Source organism: Apteryx rowi, unplaced genomic scaffold (genome assembly GCF_003343035.1).
Source record: "Apteryx rowi isolate R43461 unplaced genomic scaffold, aptRow1 scaffold_48, whole genome shotgun sequence".
NCBI classification, from domain to species: domain Eukaryota; kingdom Metazoa; phylum Chordata; class Aves; order Apterygiformes; family Apterygidae; genus Apteryx; species Apteryx rowi.
The window spans coordinates 2,587,939-2,610,009 of NW_020450738.1; the positions used below are offsets into that span (position 1 = coordinate 2,587,939).

General features: G+C 41.2%; 1 protein-coding gene across 5 annotated transcripts in view; it reads left to right on the forward strand.

The window, feature by feature from the left end:
- Positions 1 to 22,071, forward strand: part of NPNT (nephronectin) — a 54,087-nt gene that overhangs the window by 28,125 nt on the left and 3,891 nt on the right. For 3 of the 5 annotated variants that reach the window (XM_026078347.1, XM_026078346.1, XM_026078349.1), the window contains 6 exons: positions 4,419 to 4,553; positions 5,760 to 5,882; positions 8,356 to 8,578; positions 8,636 to 8,817; positions 18,367 to 18,462; positions 18,842 to 18,940. In XM_026078347.1, the coding sequence (XP_025934132.1) occupies positions 4,419 to 4,553; positions 5,760 to 5,882; positions 8,356 to 8,578; positions 8,636 to 8,817; positions 18,367 to 18,462; positions 18,842 to 18,940 (858 nt within the window). The remainder of the gene's footprint in view (positions 1 to 4,418; positions 4,554 to 5,759; positions 5,883 to 8,355; positions 8,579 to 8,635; positions 8,818 to 18,366; positions 18,463 to 18,841; positions 18,941 to 22,071) is intronic. The other 2 variants (XM_026078350.1, XM_026078351.1) reach the window with 1 other exon arrangement.

A 22,071-nucleotide genomic window follows, 5' to 3' on the forward strand; every position in this document is an offset into this window, starting at 1 on the left:
GCTTCTGGGTATCACAACTGTCCAGGGGAGACAACTGCTTCTTGAAGTGACTTATCCATGCTGACCAAGAACCCTGTGGCAGAGCAAGGGACAGAAACTAGTTCTTCTGATGYAAGGAGCAGGCACTTAGCCGGAGGCTTTCTCAAGTGTATGATTGGCATGTGTGTGTATGCAAAAGAATGGGTTCAACAGTAGCAAAAATAACAATTGTCAGATGCTGAAAGGGTTGAATTATGATTAATCATGCTGTAGACATGGCAGATGGAGGTCTTTGGAAGAGATTTGTGGCATTTTGAGCCAAGTGATTTTTGGTACAAATTCAAGGAAGTTGTACCTAAAGCAGAAAATTGCTAGAAAAATACTCACAAGATCCTTCTAGTGTGCATTTTTATAGAAGATTCAAGCAACCTTCATACCTGTTTTGAAATAAACAAAGTGGACATTTAATGCTGTTTTTAAATAATCAGAAGACTAGCACTCAGACCTGTTATATGAAGCTTGTTCAGTTCAGTTTAGTGTAGTTTTCAGAAAAACGCGTTTTTTCTTGAAAGGTGAAGAACTGTGTGCATGCGTGTGTACCCACGTATCAGTGGGTGTGCACCATTCAGATCTGTTGCATAACCTGTTTTTTAAATTTTCCACAAAAATTTCAGAGCAGCCTTGCACAGTGCAGAGAAAGTAGTCACAGCAAAAGATGTTATTCTTCATGGGTCATAATATGCTCCACTCCCGTTTTTTGGTAAGACATGATTGTGACATGCACCCTTTTTGTGTTATTTCCTACATAGTCCATCAGAGTTTCTCTGTCAAATTAGAGCTGTACTAAAACTAGTAAATACCTTCAAGATTTGAAGTTATTTGGGGCTAGGGCTATGTCTTTTGCTCATGTGTACAAGCTCATCATTGCTGGGGAGCACGTCAACTCCTGGGAGCATCCAGACGTTGCTGCAGCACAAGCAAAAGTGTAGATGGTGGTAAGAAAATTGAAATGTGCATTGGCTCTAGCTCAGGAAATCCTAGTTTGAGGAGAGTTCAAAAGACAGCTGGGAATGTAGTGCTTATTTTTACCACAGATGGAAATTCCTCTAAAAATTATTCTATTCTTAGTTTGTTATCCTGTGTTGATCATTCTCTTTTTAAAATGTTTCCTCCAGCCAATCAGTAAAGAACCAAACAATTCAGCTACGAAGGTAAATCACATAAACTAAATAACAAAGAATCAAAATGGAATTCAGCAAAGTATTCAGTAAAAATCAGGATTATAAATGACTCTAGAATCAAAAAATAACTGATGAAGCAGTGCTACCAGCTTTTTCAATTGGGTTTTTCATTCTATGAAATTAATAATTTACACTTCAACTTTAGAAGGTCTGAAATTATTTGAGGACTGAAAATAATTATTTTCACTGCAAAACAGTCTTTTTTGTTAGTTTTGATTGTGGAGAGAAACATGAAAATATGGTCTTGGAAACATAAAAATCAAACTATTTTTAAATCAATCTCATAGTTGTTTAGTACTCGGGTTGGTAATATGGCCTTATTCACACAAGGAGAGAAGTGACTGTTTGCAGTTCTGCTTCCCTGTTGAAGGCTGACTGTCGCAGCCACTGAGGTGCTGTCTGTGTTACTTGCCTTTGGAGCAGTTCCTGATGCTCAGTCTGGGCGCGTACCTCTGTTCCAGTCCAGGCTGCCATGGGAATACAAATGACTCCTTTACGCCCTGGTTTTCATAGGAAGCAGGTGTGAGCCACGGCGTGTTGCAGCAGGCAAAAGGAAACAGCCTTACGCTATTTGGGCCCAGGTGTAAATTGACGTGGGCCCATGGGCTTGAAAGAAGCCACACTTACTATACTGTTTGAGTACCCTAGAGAACTAAGCACAAGCACTTGCATACCATATTCTAGCTAATGATCAAAAAGCAGTTTTCTACTAACAAAGAGCATCCACATCTCACCTTAAAGGTATGCAGTAGATTTTACAACACTTTTCCATTAATTTTTGCATCAGTTTTCAACAGGGGTATTGATCAGCTGTTCAGTCCTATACGTTTAGGACATATAACTGCACAGACAAATAAATGATACCACTGTAATTCTCTGGTTACTGAACACACCTCTTCCCTTAAGTAAGTCTGCAATATCATGAGCACAGAAGGAAAGGCAGAACAAACTACATTAGGTTTTAAAGAACTTACTCCATGCCATGATGAAATATATTCTCTGGCTGATTTATTCTTACCGAATTGCTTTTTGAAGTTAGGATTAAAAAAAACCCAAACTCATAGTAATCAACAGTCTGAAATAGGCAGTGCTGAAATACTATTTTAGTAAAAGGTAGAAAATTATGGCTTGTAAATTAAATGACCTTACAGAACATAGCAGCATTTGTAAAAATGTTAATAATGTATTCAAACCAAGAGGCAGATTCATAGGAAGATTTAGGTGTGTAGGGACGTGGAGACGTGCCCAGTTTTGGTCTCTTGTTCTTTGTTATTCAGGCCTTTACTGAGACATAGCAGAAGTGCTCCAGTCTCAGAGTAAAGGAGAACTGTTCATGTCAAAGAGGAGTCTGATGGGCCAAGTGTGTGGGAGGTCAGGTTTGAATCCTTGCTCTCCTCTGTAGTTCTTTATGCAGAGTGGGACGGTGCCAGCAGGAGCTACTGGGAGAGTCCATCTAGCCAGTAACTCATGACTCTAGGTTACTTCTTTTGGCTGTGGGAAACACAGCTTGGAGAGTTTGAAGTTACATCTCCCATCTTGGATAGCTGCCTTAACTAACCAGCAGTTTTGTTTCTTTTATTTCCCTGTTTGAACTGTTCTTTAGTAATCAAGAATATTTGATTTTGACAGAGCAACTGTCTGCCAGCAGTAGCATTTCCTCCGTGCTTTGTAAGAGACTCAGATTCTGCACCCCTCTCCGCCTTCGTGAGGCCTCTTTCACAAGCAGCAAGGCATCAGTCACTTGGCTTTGTTTTGCGGTCTTGACACCTGCAGCTGAAGTGCTGCTTTTTGGAAAAAGAATTGCTTGGAGAGCAAAGTCTTGCTTTCCCATAGATCAAGAACTTGATAGAGCAGCAGAGCAAAGGCTTGAACCATGCCCTGTAGATAACCAACACACTTCAGAAGCACCATGCGTCAGAGGCAGCCATGCATGGCGCGTCTCTACCTCAGTGAAGAATTAGGGTTCAAGTACTTAGCAGGCTTCAGCTGAGTTTCCAAGGGCTACAGAGTGGCAGTGCAAGTGGCTTTTGTGTATCTGCCTGATCTCCTGCCAAGAGTTGTTCCAGGTAGCGAAAGCAGCCTTGGGTTAGCATCGGCTACTCCCGGGGCCTCTGCCTGGCTTAGTTACTCAGCCTGGCAAACAGCAGCTTCGGCGAGAGGAAGGGCATCTGACACTGATCAGGCATCACCCATGTCTGCCTAAGCCTCGGTCCCTGCCTGGAATACAGGTCTCAGGTCCTGCTGTGAGCACACAGGAGCCACGTACCTCAGTAGCGGAGATACTTTGAGGTCACTTAGGTAACCAACTCCTCTTGAAAGGGGTCAGCTGCAGCGCACATACTGCAGGGTAAGAACTTGCAAAGGGGCAGTTACTCAAAAAGTGTTTGGCCTGTGGTAACTAACTGGTAGGAGTCCCAGAAATACACGCTCCCCAACCCTCACTCCGGGATTAGCTTGAACTTTTCTTGTTCAAAGTGAGTCTGAATGGATGAAGATTTCTGATAGGCTCAATGGGCAGTCCATGGATTAGGGACACCTGAGATTTTAAAAGAATAAACCACTTTCTACTGGAGGGTGATGTACTTTGAATATGTGCATATGACCCGTGCTACAGGAATGATATTTCGGAGAAGTTTCAGAGTATTTTAAAAAGAATTACTGGAGTATTTTTTATAATTCCTTGGCTGTAAATTAAGGTGCTATCTTTGTAACCATGCAGGGCTCAATGGGAGAAAAGAAAGTTATACAACTGACATGAAATAGCTTTTCTTTAGACAAAAGATGTTATAGTTTTAAGGATGAGTATTTTAAGGAATACCTTTGAAGAAACTGTTGTGTTTTCTGTATTTTCTATATCTTTTCCCAGGGGAAGGGTCCCAAGGTTGCAAGACCATGCAGCAAGCGCTCAGAAGCCAGTAGTGATATCCTTTACATCCATGCATCTCTTGTTGCTCACAGATATGGTCACTCACAGTATTTGTTTTTGGCACAGGAGACACAAATTTGGGTATGTGACCAAGAGTTGAACTGAGGAGCCACAGCCTGGGTGTTATTGCTGGCTGACCAGCTTGCAGCCAAAAAGAGCTTTTCAAAAATACTTTGCCTGTTCTTCTTCAGTTTTTTGTTACGTGAAGCCAGTTTAATATAGATAGCATTTTAAGTGTTACAAAGAATAATACTGTTCCTTTCTTTTTGCAGATATTGATGAATGTGCTACTGGGAGAGTTATCTGTCCCCGATTTAGGCACTGCATCAATACTTTTGGAAGCTACATTTGCAGATGTCATAAAGGCTTTGATCTAATGTATATTGGAGGCAAATACCAATGCCATGGTAATGACAACAGCAAATTTCTTGTATGCCTGGAATACAGCTACATATTCTAAACTGGAATTAATGTTTTAAAGAAGAATGTTCACTTATTGTGGCTGAAACATTCAAGCAGGTTGTTTTAGGTTGCTCTTCATTGATATTTTAGGAAAGGGTGGATGACAGAAATAACTGAAAGCATGTATTTGGCCCCCTTCTGGTAACTGGTTCTCCCTAGGAAGCTAGTGGGAGAGCAGAGCTGGTGACCTCAGGAAGTTCTTTCCAAAGTCTTTGTCCCTGCAGGTTTCACTTGGCATAAGCAGTGGTAGGTTTGGGACAGCGTATGAGTGTAAGTTATGTCTGCACTGTCACACAGGTGTGCTTCATAGCATGCCCCAAGCTCCAAGATGATTAAATGTGGCTAGAGCACACCCCAGCTCTTTCCAGCCTAGGCTGCGCAACTTTTCTTCCCCTGAAAACGGGTGGGGGAAGGAGGAGGGCTGGAAAATAACTCAGGTCTTCGTCTGAACACGAGGCTGGAACGCAGCCGATGTATGCCCTTTGACAGAGAAAAAGATGTTCCCAGGTCCCGCTGTCTAAGTTTCTCAGTGCCTCAACTGGCTATGATCCCTTCACTGAAAAAGGGATCATGTAAAATAATGACACTGCTTTATATTTGTTTAAGTACATTTTGGAGAGAAATCCCTATGCAGAGCACTGCAATTTTGGAGATTTTGCTTGCATCACTAGTCACATGGAAGTGCCATAGACGATGTTTCAGGCAGATTCTATCCAGGTATAATAACAAAGAGGAAGCCTTTTATGAACAAACAATTTAATGCTTGGCTGCATTAGGAACATGCCTATTCCTAAACTCAGTTTTTCTTTTCTTACCAAGTCATCTTCAAGAAGTAGTTACTGAAATTATAATCTTCATGATTTCAACTGTAATCTACCCACAGCAAATCACCAAAGCTGATGCTAAGCTATAAGCCAAGCAATACAAGAATTACACAACAGTCCCTTTTACCCTGACACCTGTATCACCACATTAATTTATGACTGCCTGTCTTCCTTTTTCTACTGGCAATTCAATTTTATTGAATTTTTTGAAATTAATATTTTTTTCCTAATTTTTTCCATATATACTGTTTGTGTTTTTGTGGGGATAAGGGGAAAGGCAGGTTTCTCCTTTGATGTAAATGATTTTTATTTAACTTTTTGTTGCAGATATAGATGAATGTTCCCTTGGCCAGCATCAGTGTGGTACTTTTTCACGATGTTACAATACACAAGGATCCTACAAATGCAAATGTAAAGAAGGGTACAGAGACAATGGAACAAACTGCATACGTACGTAACGCTCCTTTTAAGAAAAGAATTCCGAAACTAAATGTGGTCATGAGTCCTGTGTTGTAAATACTGAGATATAGCAATGTCAGGATCAGTTTCTCTTAGCTATTTTTAATAGATAATTAAGGGCCAGAGAATGTATTCAGAGTTTTCTGAGTCTTAGCATGCCTTGATAAAAATATATTTCCTGGAGACATTTTCATAATTAGAAAGAGATCTACCAAACCCTATTCACAGCCTCATTCTAGAGGTTGCTTCAGAATGAGAGCAATTGAGTAAGCAGGGCAGGATCTGGTCAAGAGTACGTGTGACTTGTACCCTGCTGATTATGTGCATCCTGCAGCTGGCAATTTCAGTAGTTTGCTGTGCCCCCCGCACTGCTCCCCAGCTGCGAGCAGAGCTGAGAGCGGGGATCTCTGGAAGAACTCACCATCCCCATCCAGTACATTGTTGGTGGACAACAGGTTGACCATGAGCCACCAATGTGCCCTTGTGGCCAAGAAGGCCAATGGTATGCTGGGATGCATCAGGAAGAGTGTTGCCAGCAGGTCGAGGGAGGTGATTCTCCCCCTCTCCTCAGCCCTGCTGAGGCCACATCTAGAGTACTGCGTCCAGTTCTGGGCTCCCCAGTACAAGAGGGATGTGGCACTACTGGAGCAAGTGCAGCGAAGGGCTACAAAGATGATTAGGGGACTGGAGCATCTCTCTTATGAGGAAAGGCTGAGAGAGCTGGGCCTGTTCAGCCTGGAGAAGAGAAGGCTGAGAGGAGATCTTATCAACGTGTACAAGTATCTGAAGGGAGGGTGCAGAGAGCATGGGGCCAGACTCTTTTCAGTGGTGCCCAGTGATAGGACGCGAGGCAATGGGCACGAACTGAAACACAGACAGTTCCGTCTGAACATGAGGAAAAACTTCTTTCCTGCRAGGGTGACAGAGCACTGGAACAGGTTGCCCAGAGAGGTTGTGGAGTCTCCTTCCTTGGAGATATTCAAAAGCTGTCTGGACAGGGTCCTGTGCAACATGCTCTAGGTGACCCTGCTTGAGCAGGGGGTTGGACTAGATGATCTCCAGAGGTCCCTTCCAACCTGAACCATTCTGTGATTCTGTGATCAGTTCTTCATCTCATTCTTGGGTGAAGCAGTTGTCCCCCTTGGTACAGGGTAGGCTGCTGGATCTCCCCCCTCATTTGATACCCCTCAGGACCCACACTACTCTCAGACGGATCTGCAGGWTCTTTTTGAAGACCCTGGGTTTATACATGGGTTCTGGTCCTTGGTGACTCACTGATCTCCTTAAAGAGCACTGCCACTGGGGACTCGTTCCCTTTAGCTATAGCTGTCAGAGGGGAGTATAATCTGTCTAAGGTGATCTTTCAAAACCTGAACACTTGCAATTATATGTGGACACACTGCTTGTGTGTTGCTAGGCATAGTCCCAAGGTGCATTTTATATTTTAATATACCATAATGTAAAAACTGCATGCTGTTCAAGAGAATAGTAATAAACAGATGGCCGGAGAGAAAACCTTTTTCCCTGCTACCACCAAACAATTCACTGTTCACCGAACAGCAGTTCTTCATTTTAACTGTGTTATGCTTGAAACACTTGTACACAAACTATATGACTGGAGTTCTTATTGGGGAGATCTCCAATGAGATACAAAGGTTTATTAACAAATAGTAAATTGTAAATAACAAAACAGATGTTCTTGCATTTCATGTCTGCAGAAACTCCCTTTGTGAAACCGAGTTAAAATATGTCATCCTTTCTTTACAAAATACTGGGGGAGGTGGTATTGTAGGCAGCTCGGAATACGTGTCAGTGATTTAGGCGATGCTCAGTTCACCTTCTCCTTTTTGGAAAGACTAAAAATACTATTTACTTATTTTCCTGGTGTTTAGCAAAGATATAGATCTAAATGAGAGCTAGTTGGCTTACTTTCAATCTCTGTAAAATGGTTAATGCTTATTGATAAGGAGAAGTGTTTAGAAGAAGTGGAGAGGCCTGAAATAGTTTCTTAAGCCAAAGGCATCTGCCTATCCATGAACAAAACAGTTAAAACATTGGAATCTTACTAAACTTACCTTTTGCTCCTGAGTACAAACCTGTCCAGTTTCAGAGCTCACCTTAAGACATACCTTCCTGACCATGTTTTTTACTAACGCCTCTTTTGAGAAAGTTTTGCCAACTGTGAAGGTGAATTGGTGCTTGGGAGGAGGCAGGGCTGGAAGGTGCTGTGTGCCTTCAGTCACTCTAAATTGTCTCTAAAATACTGTAATGAGAAGTACTATCTGAAGGGATGTGATCATTCAGTAGTGTTGATACTGAAGTGTGTTTCTAATCAGTGGAAACATTCAGTACAAGAGAAAAGATTTCATCAAATTCTCTCCACGTACTAATGAAATATATTGTTAAGTTTCTGAAGCGAAAGACTCAGGTGTCTGTTTTGCTCCCATTTTAATTCTCTTTGCAGTTATTCCCAAAGTTATGATTGAACCACCTGGTCCATATCATATATTCAAAGGCAACAGCACACTTCCTAAGGGAGGCAGTAGTATAACCAATAGGATTCCTGATGCTGGAGGCACAAGGCAACCCCTCAGACCACCATATGTACCTGCTGTCGTTACAGAAAAGCCAGTGACCAGGCCAACAACTCGACCTACACCCAGGCCAACAACTCGACCTACACCCAGGCCAACCACCAGGTATGTGCCCATGACAACATCACCAGTAACAAAGCCAGTGACGAGGCCTCCACCTCCAACGCAACCTCACCCTACAACATTAAGGCCTACGCTACCACCACAAAGAATTCCTGTGATGACAACTGGAGATCCTTCCCATGTTCCTATTGAAACTACGTCTTCCCAAGGAACTACAGTTGACAACAGGATCCAGGTAGATCCTCAGAAACCCCGAGGAGATGTGTTCAGTAAGTAAATTTACATATTCTTTTATTTATCAGAATTGTAAATTCAGTGAGGTGAAAGCATGCACTGGACTTTTGTTTTTTGGAACATTCTATAAATGAGAACAAAGATGTGAAACTGAAAATGGTCGTATGGTAAAGCTGTACACCTAATTGATTTTGTGGCCTAACAAAAATGTGGGGAAGTAGTTTTGGATCAATTCAAACAAGAAAGAACTCAGTTTTTCTTCCTGAAATTATTTGTGAGCATATTGCCCTGTGTAAGATCTTAACCGAATTACACTTCCAAACAAAAGTTTTGAATGGAGAAAGTAAAGGCATGTTATTGAAAAATATTGAAATGCAACATTGTGACTTTTTGGAAAACGACAACTTTTTTCAAACAGAACTATTCAGTAAACTCATAAAGAGTTAATGGATTCAAAAATCAAAGTTTTGAGAGTCACTGTTGCACAGCACATTTCCTTAGCTGTAAGAATGGTAAGAGGTGGAACCGTGTCTGAATTGCTGAAGACTCCATTATGTTATATATATTGTATGTATTCAAATAGTACTTTAATATTTACAACTAAGCAACTGCAAAATTGCATCAAAATATCATGAAAGCTTATTTTATGGAATGTGTATATGAAAATGGATATGTGAAAAGCTCATGATACTGAAGATGCTCATAGCATGAGGCTGTGTCATTTTAAGAGCTGCTCTGAAAGATACAGCACCGTTTCTCTGCCACCTTTAGTGCATACCACAGATGACATTGCCGGCACATGCAGACTTACACGTCTGCCAAGAAATACTCAACACCCAATTTCATCTTTAGCCCTGCAGTTAATTTTAGGGATTGGGAGGGTGTGTTGGATCAGCCCTTTTCCTGCAGCTTGATGTACAATAAAGCTGAAGCAATGCAGGAGAAAGTCTGCTGTCTCACAGCAGGTGGACAAGCAACGTGGGTGTGTTTTTCTGGTTGCTGTGGCGTCTATACGGTAACTTCTTGGGAGGAGTTCTCTTAGGTGATTACACAGTGAAGTATTTTGTTCTTTATATAAAAGGTTTGTTTCCCCTGTTAATATTTTATCTGCTGTAGACAGTTTGATTAATTTATTCTGGAGACAAAAACTGACTTAGAATTGAGAAAGATAAGGCCTGGCACTATTCAAAGGGGTGTTCTTACTGACTTTTTCAGGGTTATTTGTTAACAGATCTATGTAATCTATTTGGTTACTAAAGCACAAAAATATTTTAATGTAAAGTTCTAAAAAGAAATTTTGTAAAGCCTCCCAAAACTAAATATGATGGGAACCAAGAGATTAAAAAAATACAGAGATCTGTCGAAATTATTCCAGAATGTGTAGAATCCACTGCCAACCTTGTCTTGTTGCGTAAGTGTTCTGCAGACTTCTGCGTCAGAGGGATAATGTTCAGCTATTTTCATGAGGTAATAAATCATCGTATAGAGTTTATTATTGTCAGTTAAGTCTTCCTGAATTCTCACTAAAGCCTATGTTTTTTTGAACCAAATGCCTTCGCTATGAACACTTGAGATATGTGGGTTGGGAAACAGAAAAGTAAAAGTGTTTTTTGTTTTGTGATTGTGAGCTTACGTTATTGTACGTACAACAAACAGAGAGAAAGTTATCTTTACAAAGTGTTTATAAACATTTTATGAGGTCCTCTGCTGCCCGTGGAGGTTTGTGATAATACGTGCATAGCTTCCAAGACTTCCTTGCACAATAAAGTGTTCTAAGAGGTGTCAGGTGCCAGCAATTGTCATTGGATTCGGTAGGCAACACAGGGATATACAGCTCCTCAGCTCAGACTGACAGATAGGTGCCTTTGGATATTACCTCTTCCTTTATCCCCTGCTAAAGATGTACTTGCTGTACGTTAAATTTATAACATAGCTGTGGGACCAAAAGCAAATACTCTACTTGTGCTCTAGATGACAGGAAATTGTGTGGTGCAAGTAATGTGACCCTTAACAAAGCTGGTATCTTGTCTTTTTTTGTTGTTGTTTGTTCGTTTGTTATGGTTACTTTGAAAGTATCAGCTAGCTGGTGGTCACTGGTTCTCCTCCCAGCTTAGTTTGGTAGGATTTGAAGCCTACAGTCAAGAGTGCAAACCAACAAAACGGTTTTATTCTAGAAATGGTTGCCTTGCAAAGGAAAGTGCTGCTTGTAGAGGAGGGTGTTACCTCACCTACTGACTAATGTCCTGTTACCCCAGGAGACTGTGGGGAAGGGGAGAAGTTGCATTTCCTCCTGGGGGGCATGTAGGAGCTGACAGAAAAGCTACAGCCACATGCGTGGCTACAGAGTGATGGGCAGGGCATCACTCAGCCTGTCCTTGCCTGCTCTCAGCCCCACACTTGTAAGGATAATATGGAGATACTCATACGTGCCCAAATACCGTCACTGCAGGGGTTCAGCCACATGTGTGAGTTGCTGCCAGGCATCGAGGTCTGGGGCATTAGCTGGGCTGCAGAACTGGCTGCTGCATGCTCTTAGCTGGCAGCAGATGGAGATAAAATACATTAGCTTGAACACCTTTCATAATAGCTTACAAATGGTATTTGCTCAGTGTGCTAACCTTTGCTTGCCCACTGTCGTGCAGCCCAAGCTCCTGCAGGGCAGCCTGCCGCTTGCTCCAGGCCCGGGGGAGAGCAGGGCCTGACGCCCGGGCAGCTGCTGCAGCCCTTATGGCTTGGCCCAGAGACCACCCGGATGCAAACTGCTCTGCGTGAGGCACCGTGAGCTCAGCGCAGCGGTGCTTCCATCTTGTTTCAGCCAGGGGCTCTTAAAAAGTATTCTTCACATTTTCCTGTCCCAGCTAAGCACAACAATGAGAATGAAAATGTTAAGACAATAGAGAATTTTAAACTGAAATAATTAATAAGATTCAGCTAACCCCTGACATGCCTCATATCTGCTACATGGGTGTGCCAACCTCCTCCTCCCCCCAAACCATGTGTGGATTTCTTATTTTTCACTTGCCTCCATATTTCCTCAGGGGAAGCAACTTTTTCAACTGCTTCCTTCAGCCTCTTAAAACTCTGTTGCCATTTTAATCTTGCGTCCATCAGACATCTTTGCAGTGTTCATGGGTCATGGATTTGAATTGATTTTGTTTAGCTTATGCTGAGCTGCTTTAGGTTTCCTTCCCCACTTCTGCAGTTGAGGCAGCAAAAAACTGGCTCTCAGAAAGGAATTTGCACAGTGGTCCATATGGCTGCCTGAAGAGAGAAGAAAAAGCCTCACTCTTGGCTGCTTTACTCATTTGCCACAGGGTAAGGCAGGCAGCAGTTTAGTCACCTCATAGCACTCACTGTTGTCTTAGAAGTGATGGAGGGAACTAAACGTTAGGATCCACTCGAAGCATGAGGTAGCACCAGCGTCAGTTTTGCCAAGTGTTCAGCAGAGTTATGGTGCTCTGTTAAGTGGCAGCTTCCTGGCATGCGGCCCCGGGCTGTAGCATCCCGAAGAACCAGGGGGTAGTGCTTTATCACGTGACAGTAGGCAAAGCCAGCACCCAGGGCRCTGTGGCCAGCTCCCACTGCTGGTTTCGCTCTTCCAGCCCTTAGTCTGATGAAGACCTTAGTACTTAAAGTGGTGTTTTTAGACTGGGTTATCTTGTGGTGCATGGATTTTCTTCATTTATTTATTGAGAGCAGAAGCCTTAGCCAGACTTTGACAAAATGCATGGTGTAAATGCTGCTTTGCCTTGCCGCCTGACCGCTCGTGTTGTGCAGCTTGTGGCTGCAGCAAAGAGAACTCTTGAAGGTGCATGAAATTAGCTGAGAACCAGTGAATTTGCAGTGGTCTCCTCAGGGATGAAATATTGCAAAGTACTCTGCTGATAATGTTAGTTAACTAACCATGGGAATTTTTGAAAGGTATTAGGTTGTGGTGGTTGCCTTAGATGCTTTACCCCTTTTCTTAAAATTACTGTAATAACTTTGATAAGCTGCTTTTTCGGACAACAAAAAATGAATATTTTTTTAAGCTGGAATTCCTACCCTTGGCCTTTGAACCACTTAGTCAGATGCAGACAGTGGAATCTGGCACCAAGGATAATCTTCTCCTGATGTGGATATAGGGGGAATGGCAGTGGAGGAATGCAGCAATGGCTTAATAGTTAACTATTTGGGGACTGATACAAACTGCAGTGAAGTACAGAGAAATCTTTTTTTGTTTACTAAGATGCATAAGGTCTCTTAACAGATAGAATGTACTTCCCTATACGACTCTGAATTTCTGCCACCATCAGGATCTGGGTAACAAGCATTAAATGCACAGGCTTAAAGACAAAGTATAATACTGGGTATCAGCAAAGCAAGAACAAAACCCCCTGGTTTGTACTAAAACATAGTTCAGCAGTTGTCCTTCTTAGCTCTTAGTGGGGCTGCAAAGATTGGAATTTGGAGACTTTCCTCATATCAGCTGTTAATAAAATTTAAGGATAGGATTAAAACGTAATCCTTTTTGCTCCCCCTTTCAATGACTGAAAAGTCCTTAGCGCAGCAAATGCAGTTATGTGATCCTTGAAACTGTTGAAATAAGGGAAGTACTAAAAACAAAGAATGTAGTTTGCTACTTTTTCATGTTATGGGAATAGTATTGTTTTTCAATAGCATTTAATTTGTCCTCACTGTTCTCATACCTGTTAAGATGAATTTGTCTTAATACTTAAGCATTTAAGACAGGCATTTTGTTCCTTTTTGTCTTCTGGAGCTAGATCACAGGATCTAGGACTCTTACAAATCATATCCTCCCATCAATCTTCCGGCTAGTTTTATTCCAAGATCTGATCTTAAGCTTCTGTAGACTACTTACTTTAGCTGTGTTTCACTGAAACTGAAATGCCATTCTCCTCCTCCTGAATAGCTGCTCACAGAAAGGTGGGCATGTTACTTTAAAAAAAAAATGTTCTGGAAATATACGTAGGTCAAAGTTAACGAGCCTTATAACTGCCTGAAAAATTCAAAATTGGACTTTAGAGTGGTCACACGCTAGCACCATACCTTTTCCTCTCATGAAAATGATACCAAAGAGGGAGGGAAAGTCCATGGAAGCTGCTGCTCAAATAATTCTCATGGCAGAATGAGAATCCACGGAGTTTTTGGCAGCGTGTGCTGGACACTGGGGGTACCCAGATAAAATGGTGAAGTGTACCTCTCTGCTGCCCCTTCTTCTTAGTCCAGCATATATCAGTATAGCCTGGGCAAAAGAGGAGGTGTTCTTGTTCACTAAAGGACAGAGAATTTTGACTGACCTCTGGATTACTCTTGCTACTAGGTCTGCATGAGATCTCATCACTTCTGAGGGTTTTTTTGGGTTTTTTGGAAGTGGAATTTAAAAACTTTCAATCATAACTACTTTAACTTTTAACAGCTTTTTAATCAGCTACTCAGTCAAAAAATCTGTTTCCTCTTGGCTTTTTTTTTTTAAGCAGAAATTGGAAGCTCAGCTGTGAGTATTTTGTGGCATGGAATTGCTTAAGAACGCAATGTTTCTTGTAAGGCAGAACACACTACATTATTAATAGTAATAATAAATACTAATAACATGAAACTGCACTCCAACTTCATGTTTTGTTTTGGTTTTCTAGCACCAAGACAGTGATTATTCTATAATTATAAATAATCTGCCATATATAAATACCATCTCCTTTACTCCCGAATTGAGTCATTAACAAGTAAATGAAAAATGTCCTACTGCTTTCCCAAGGATTAAAAGGCTGAAAAGACATTCATCTTAAACAGCTGTTAGATGTCCCTCCCCCCACATTTATGAAGAACTTGGCTAACGAACTTTGAGAATATTGTAGTGTTAGTGTATTGGCTCATCCATAGCTTATAAAATTCTCCAACAAAAGCCAAGTTTATATTTAACAAGCTTTATCAAACCATTGAAGTTAAGTGAAAAGCACACTGATATGCTATATAAAGTACACAGAAAGGACTTGGAAAGCTTGCAGAAAATAATTGTGCCAAATACGTTCTCCCACTATCTCCACTCAACATATTAGTCATCTTATTAAAAAGAGCATACACTTGGATCCTGTTTAGAGTCCTGCATCTCTTGTGGTAGCTCTTGTTTCTGGATATGAGTGTACATTCCTCTAATTAGGTCTGAGCACTAAGGAGACTATTTTAAAGCATTACAACATGTTCTTCTAGAAGTTCATATTAACAATGTTTGGATAGGACTTCGGAGAAAAGTTTTGAAGAAACATTTTTGTAGAACTTAAATTATAGACCCATAATATCAACTTTAATTTGGAGAACGCTTGTGTGTATGCACGCACATGCAACTCAGATTCTTATAGCAATGCATTAGAAATGGTGTTTTACTAAGTAAATTGAAATAGCCTGGAAAATAAATTGCTAATATTTCCTGCAGTTTGTCCTATAAATAGGAGATTCGGGGAAATGGGAAGGGGATCCACAGGGCAAGCACAGACCTAGAGACTGTAACCCTGGAGAATCCTGCACCTCTTAGAGCATGCACAGGAGTCAGGGCAGCGGGTTTCCACAATCTCTCTGTCCCTTCCCAGGGAAATACTGTTCATTCAAAACCTGTTATCAGTCTACAGTGTGAGCCCCCTGTCCCTAAGAAAACTGATTTCAAGGCACAGAGGAAGAAGCRGAAGAAACTGAAATGCACAGTGCTAAATTCAGTGGTTGAAGTAGATCAAAAGAGGAGGTGGGTGTCCCCATGGCAGGTAGCTGCATGGCAGCGTGGGGCTGATGACAGTGCGACTCCTCACCGAACACAGTCTGGAGTCCATCTGTAACGCCGGGGTGGGCACTTAGGCTACTTTAGCTATGGTGGGCTGGCTTCTTCCCATCCCTGTGTCAGCTGAACGTGGCAGATGTAAAGGCACTGGAAGAGAAGGCTGTATGCTCCCTGCAGACTGAGAGCTATATAGTACAAACATACTCTGCACTCAAAAACTGTGAAGCTATTTGTCTGCTTTTTCTTCACAGCGCAGGCAGTTAACAGTATCTTTTTTTCTTTAGCTCAGAGGAGAGGAAAGGTAAGGTGATAATCCCTGGGGAATACAACACTGATACGTGTCATACGTGGTAACTGCTGCATTCCACAGGGATTAGGAGAGTACAGCGTGATTATAACATGGGGTRAAATTTCACTGTGAGGGCTTATCCAAGGGAAAATTGCAGTTAGAGCACAGTGCTGCCAGAAAGGACAGTAACTAACAGGATGCTGTCAGTTCAGCAGTGTCTGTAAGTAAATACTGCTGCAAATTTTGATGTTCCATCAGTCTAGCCATAGTAAGCTCAAGAAATTGAATTACCCGTTTTTAACATTCCTGAGTAAAGCCATAGTGAGTGACTGCAGGCACTTCAAACTCCTGCAGCTGAACTTAAATCATGCTGATAGCTGCTGCGTTTGTGACAGCGGTGGTGCTCTAGGTGCACGTACACAGGTAATGCACGGCAGCGATAAGCCGCTACTCGTGGTTGTCTGTCCATGACCGTAACGCAGGTGCCGTTAGAGCAGTATGAAAGTGCCTATACTGTTCTACTTCGGAGGAAGGTACCCCATCATAAGCACCTCTATGCAGGTATGGCTATAACTGCATGATGTGTCGGTTCCTTTGGTTGTAACTGTTAAACTGTCCAGGCTACATATTAGATGGAGCTCCTTGGAAAGGCAGGAATACACTGCTGGAAGGGACTAGGGGTGAATGATGTTTTCAGAACAATCCTGTGCCGATTTTCTGGTGCCTGAGGTAAACTGAGTTTCATTCTTTATATGTCTGAATATAGTATTTGGGCATAAATATACAGCAGAGTGATTATTGGCCTAGGTGTTGCAGGTTGTGCACATTTGTAACATTTCTTTCACATTAAATCTCAAAATGTAATCATACAAGCTAAACAACAGATTAAACAAAACAGAAAAATATTATTGCAAACAGTTTATTGTTAAAAGTTAAGGAGCCTTTACTCCCTAAGCCACCCTAAAGTCTTTGAGGCAGTTTGTGCATTAAGATCCAAGACTGCAAATAGACATATTCCAAAATCTACAAATGGTAAAAAATGAGAGAAGTAATGCTTCCTAAAATAACTATGTTATTAAGGAATCAATCAGTTTCCTACAGACTTCCAGCTTTTTATTTATTTATTTTTATTATAAAAATACTATCCAAGATCTGTAGCCTGGTAATCCCACTTTTAAAATACACATGCATTTGGTCAACTGTTAATCAGGCTGTTTATTTAATCCTAATTCCAAAAATAGGAAGCTACTTCATTCTGATTTAAAGTATTTTGCTATATCTTATGGATTTAGGCGTTCTTTCAACTGTACTATTTACATATTGATCCTAGTGCAAAAAGACTGACCCAAAGGTGTGTTCTTTTTTACCTTTGATTTGATTTTTTTGAAAACAAAATAGTCCTTTATTTCAGATTAGAATCGTAAATCATCTCGATTCTTCTTGTTCTCACTTGCCTAAAAAGCATGTATAGATATTTAAATATTTATTTTAGCACTGTGAATGGAGAATGTGTTGAGTTTTTAGTAGATAAAGCCCTCACAAATACCATAGGTGTCAGAGGTGTCTATAACATCTAAGGGCTTGTCTGAAACACATTACTGCTGTTAATTACATGCCAGACCTGTCTCTAAGAGGTTTATCAAGACACCTCTATCCAGTACAACCTGTGTGTCTCCAGTTTACAGCTGTCCATCAGGCATGACATCTGCGTGTTACTTCTGCAGACTTGCACAGACTGGCACCGAGTCTTCAGAAATAAGTGGAAGTCATTGTAGCCATGTGCATTTTGCAGCCACGGTTCCCCCAAAGACCTCTTAAATTTGAAGATGACCTGGCTGCTGAATGCCTAACAGTCCCAGAGGCCATAAGTCTCCCAGCATGTCCCTTCTCTTTGCAGCTGAGAACAGCAGTTGAAGGGCAGATTTTGCTGGAGTGTAAAAAGTATAATTACAGTTGAATTCCAGCTTCCACTGTAAAACTCCTTCTCAACTCTCATCACAGCCCTGATAATTGTTTAGGGAATTCTAATCCTCTGCAGATAGATGGATATACCTTTAGCTGTGTTTCTAAGCGTAGGAGATCTCATTCCTTCACGTGGGACCTCCTCCAAGTACCAGGGCCTTCTGTTTTCTGAAATTCCCCTATAAACATCTGTGGAAGGTGAGTGGATCTGAAAGTCTGCGAAAGGGCTTTAGTGTGGCTTTGTTTTATTGCAAAATGACTATCTTTAACAGAGCGTTTGGAGAGCAATACTGTGCTTCAAGGTTAATTTTTTTTTCTCGGGTTAAAAAAGCAGCTTTCATTTGAAAAGCCTTTAGCAGATTTGGAATCCCCTTTCATAGATAAATGTTACAACGTAAATCACATAGGCATAAAGTTTATGAATCTTCATATCAAATATAATTAAATATATTGAATTCTCCAAGAAGAGCACAATGCCCAGGGCGGCTATGCTGTTTTTTATTAAAGATAAGGAAGTAGGTCACTAACTACCTGTATCTATCTCTCTCATTCTTTTTTTTTTCACAGTTCCACGCCAGCCGGGAGTGAGCAATAATCTGTTTGAAATACTTGAAATTGAAAAAGGGATTACTGCTGATGAGTTTGAAGCAAATGATGACCCAGGTAAAGATCACATCCTCTATCCCCAGCCCCACCCTGGGGTTTAGGATTTTTGGAGCATTCTTATTTATTTATACATTTTTACAGGACTCCTTCATCTTAAGCCTCTTTGTTTAAACTATGCTCCATAAAACTAAGCCTTTATAGTTTCTTTTCTTGTCAAGTTTATCACAAAATTAGTGGGCTGAATTGTAAATAATAATAATAGCATCCCCTTTATTGTTTCAGTATTTCTGTAGATTCTTTTTCTAGTGCTCCTTCCGCTGCATTTTATTTTCATAAGCCCATTTGCTTGCCAGCGTCAGCCACATGGGAAGTTGCTGTAGGTCCCCAACAAAAGGGTCAGGATCACTCTTTTTAATTTTTGCTCTGTTCTGCCTAGGTGTGCTGGTACACAGCTGTAATTTTGATAGTGGACTATGTGGCTGGATCAAGGACAAAGATGATGATTTGCACTGGGAACCAGTTCGAGATCCATCAGGTAAGATAACGTGTACATTTGCATCGTGTGGTTGAAGAACCACCCAAACTTGGTCCTGCAGAGGTTGGTGACAGTTCTTATATTGTGATAAATTTACACAGACTCTGTTCCCTTTAATTCTGGGATGTATTTCACACCCACACCTCTTCTGTGTAGAAAAATCAAAACTGAGTATTCCCAGCACTAAAGTTCAGTTGAGAATTTGAACTTTTATCATAGGTAGTATCTTTACACTAGGAGTGTCTCTGAAGGAGTAGTAAATGTATTGAGTAAAAGACTATCTGTCTTAAAAGAATCAGAACAAAAGTGTGGACTAGAGAACAACTTTTATCTTATTTACAGAGAAACAAAGCTTATTTTTCAAGCCACCATGCAAATGTAATTATTTCCATATCACTAGTAAAATTATAGACAGAGCTGGAAATATTTTTGTTCTGCTGCCAAATACAATGTTCTGATTCTGGTCTGTCTCAGTTTGATTTTTAAAATTCTGCTGTAAGCTACGGCAACTTTGTATATAGGAAAACTGTTAAGTAAAGGTAGGTTGCTAGTATGCAGCGACTTCTGAAAATGTGGAAGTGTGTGCCTGGGATGGTAAAGGGACCTTGAAATGAATGTGACAGCGGCCTGCACACTAGCACTTGCAGGATAGGAGGAGTACTTGCATCTGCACTGCAAAAGCGGGGACCCCCTCGCTGCGTAGTCCCACAGAACTGCAAATCGGCAAAGCTGGAAGTTGGTCGTATTTTGTCCCCAGCCAATTTTACTGGCACTCGAGTGAATACCCTTCCCCCGGCAGCGCGGGGGACTAGACGCACACTCCGGCTCCCGTAACGATGGGATTACTTCATCGGCAGCAGCCCAGCCTTTGAAGTGCACAGTGCCGCATTATGTGAGCTGAGCGGATGGCCGACTTCGGAAGGAAACCCGCTTGCAGGCTGCAAGATGTGATAGGTTAAGTTGAGGGAGGATGAGGGCGCTGTGAGCCGTTTTCCTTACATACGCCCATGTCGTMGGTGTCTGTGCTTACACTGCCACTGAGGAGCCCCTGCTGCGCTGCTGCCGCAGGTGAGCCCTGTGCCGCCTTTGGGCTGTTCAGCTGCCTCGGGGAAGTGCTGCTCTCGCTTACTAGGCAGGTCCCTCCCCGCCCGCAGGCCATGCTGCAGTACTTCAGGTGCTCGAGAAAACACGTAAATGACTCAGATAGATAGCAAAGCTCAGAGAACAGGCAACTGTGTCCTGCTTGCAGGCTGGCACTTTAAAAAAGACCACTCAAATACTTCACACATGTTTTGGAGCAGTGAATTTAAAAACATTTGGTGAAATTTTTTAGGAACAAGTAATTTTTCTCCTGCTTGCATCCCAGGCAAATTTGCCTAAGAAAAGACTTATTTTCTGAGAAAGCATGCTATTCAAAGCGTATTAATTATCTGTACTCCAAGATTGTTGATAATGTGTGTTAAGTTCCAGAACCAGGATTTTTAACTGGCTGCCTTTTTTTAGACCTTTTCTCTCCCTTCGTTGCTTTCCAGTCAGGGACAATCTCAGCTTTTGTTTCCTGTATGTGTTCGGTTGCTGTTGACATAACCTGTTAAAACTAGTCCCACGAAATCACCCACCCCACTCCCTCCTGTCCAGAATAGCTTGCTTCAGAGATTTATTTTCACAGCTTGTCCCTGAGTGTTTGCTTTCACCTTTCAAAAGTTTAATATTTATTGGTTTATCAGAATCTGCATTTTGAAAGGTGCCATGATGAAGCCATGAAGAAAGGTGCCATGAAGATAAGCTTATCTTGCATGCAGAAAACGCTGCTCTGAGGGGACCTTTTCCTGCAGGGGCTTGGCTCCAGACACGTCAGTTTTGTGCTTAACTAAACCTGTTTCCTGGGGACTGAATTCRGGCACTGTAACTATCTGAAACAGATGCAGTTAATGAATCAAGTCTTTACTTTTATGCTGATATAATTGTATCTACAGGTGCAGTTATTTAAACTCTGTTGTTTTTATTTTACCAGTTAGTCATCTTGATGTAAAAGCTATGCATTTAAAAAAAAAAAAAGCCTTAACAGGTACTTGGACAGATGGAACAAACGGATCCCACTTCAGGCCCACATGCAGATTTGAAGCCTTAGCTAGCTGCATGATACTTTGCTTAGTTAAATTTCATTGAGACTAAAGGAACTAAAAAACCCATATAGTAGTAGTGAACTGGAGACAAGATTTGCTTTCCTTTTAAGTGTTTGGTGCATTATCATTACATCTCAGAGCTTCTGAGGAAAGTAATTTCTTTAAAAAAGAGGCTTTAAGCTTTAATGTAAGTGTTACCAGGCTGGAGGAAAAAAAAGAAAAAAGAAGCTCTGGTTTAGTAGTAGCAGGGAAACACTTAAATGTAAAACATTTTCCTGTTCTGTAATGAAGTAAATGCTGTATATGTCTGCAATATATTTTTTTTAAAGCAACATTTCTATAGTATTGGTTTCAAATAAAAAGCCTGCAAGCCATCTTTTTCTTAAGATCCTTAAACCTGGATTTTTGATACTCTGCTCTGACACCAAAAGTGATTCTTAGGTTCAGAGTAAGAGGTTAAAAAAAAAAAAAAGTGAAACCCCACCTTTGGTCAGTTCAGATTTGAAAGTTACCATCCAACTTGAAAAAGTTTTTGAGAAAAGTTTGAAGCAAAAATACAGGTCTGGATTTTCTACAAGATTTGAAGTTTCATTTATTGTAGTTTTAAGTGCCTACATGAAAAGGGTGCATGGGATTTAGGGAAGTACGTGCCTCTTTTTTAGGTTTAATGGATGTTGCCGCACTTACAAGAGCCTCTAATTTTCATGTACTAGATGTTTTTATGAAGGTGCCTTTCCTTCTTATGGGATCAGGGAGAATAATAGGGTTTTGAATTAAGTTTGTGTCTTCCATACCAACTGACTATGGCTAGGGAAGACTTAAAAGAATGTATCAAGCTAACAGACATTCAAAAATCATTACTTGTTTCTAGATTTGTGTATCTAACCCAGACTAAGTGTTTAAATTATGGTTAAGTAAAAAGCCTATCCACGTTTGTACCTGTTGCTCTCCCAACTGGAGACTACGGAGTTCCCAAAGAAAAAAAAAAGCAACAGAACTATAGCT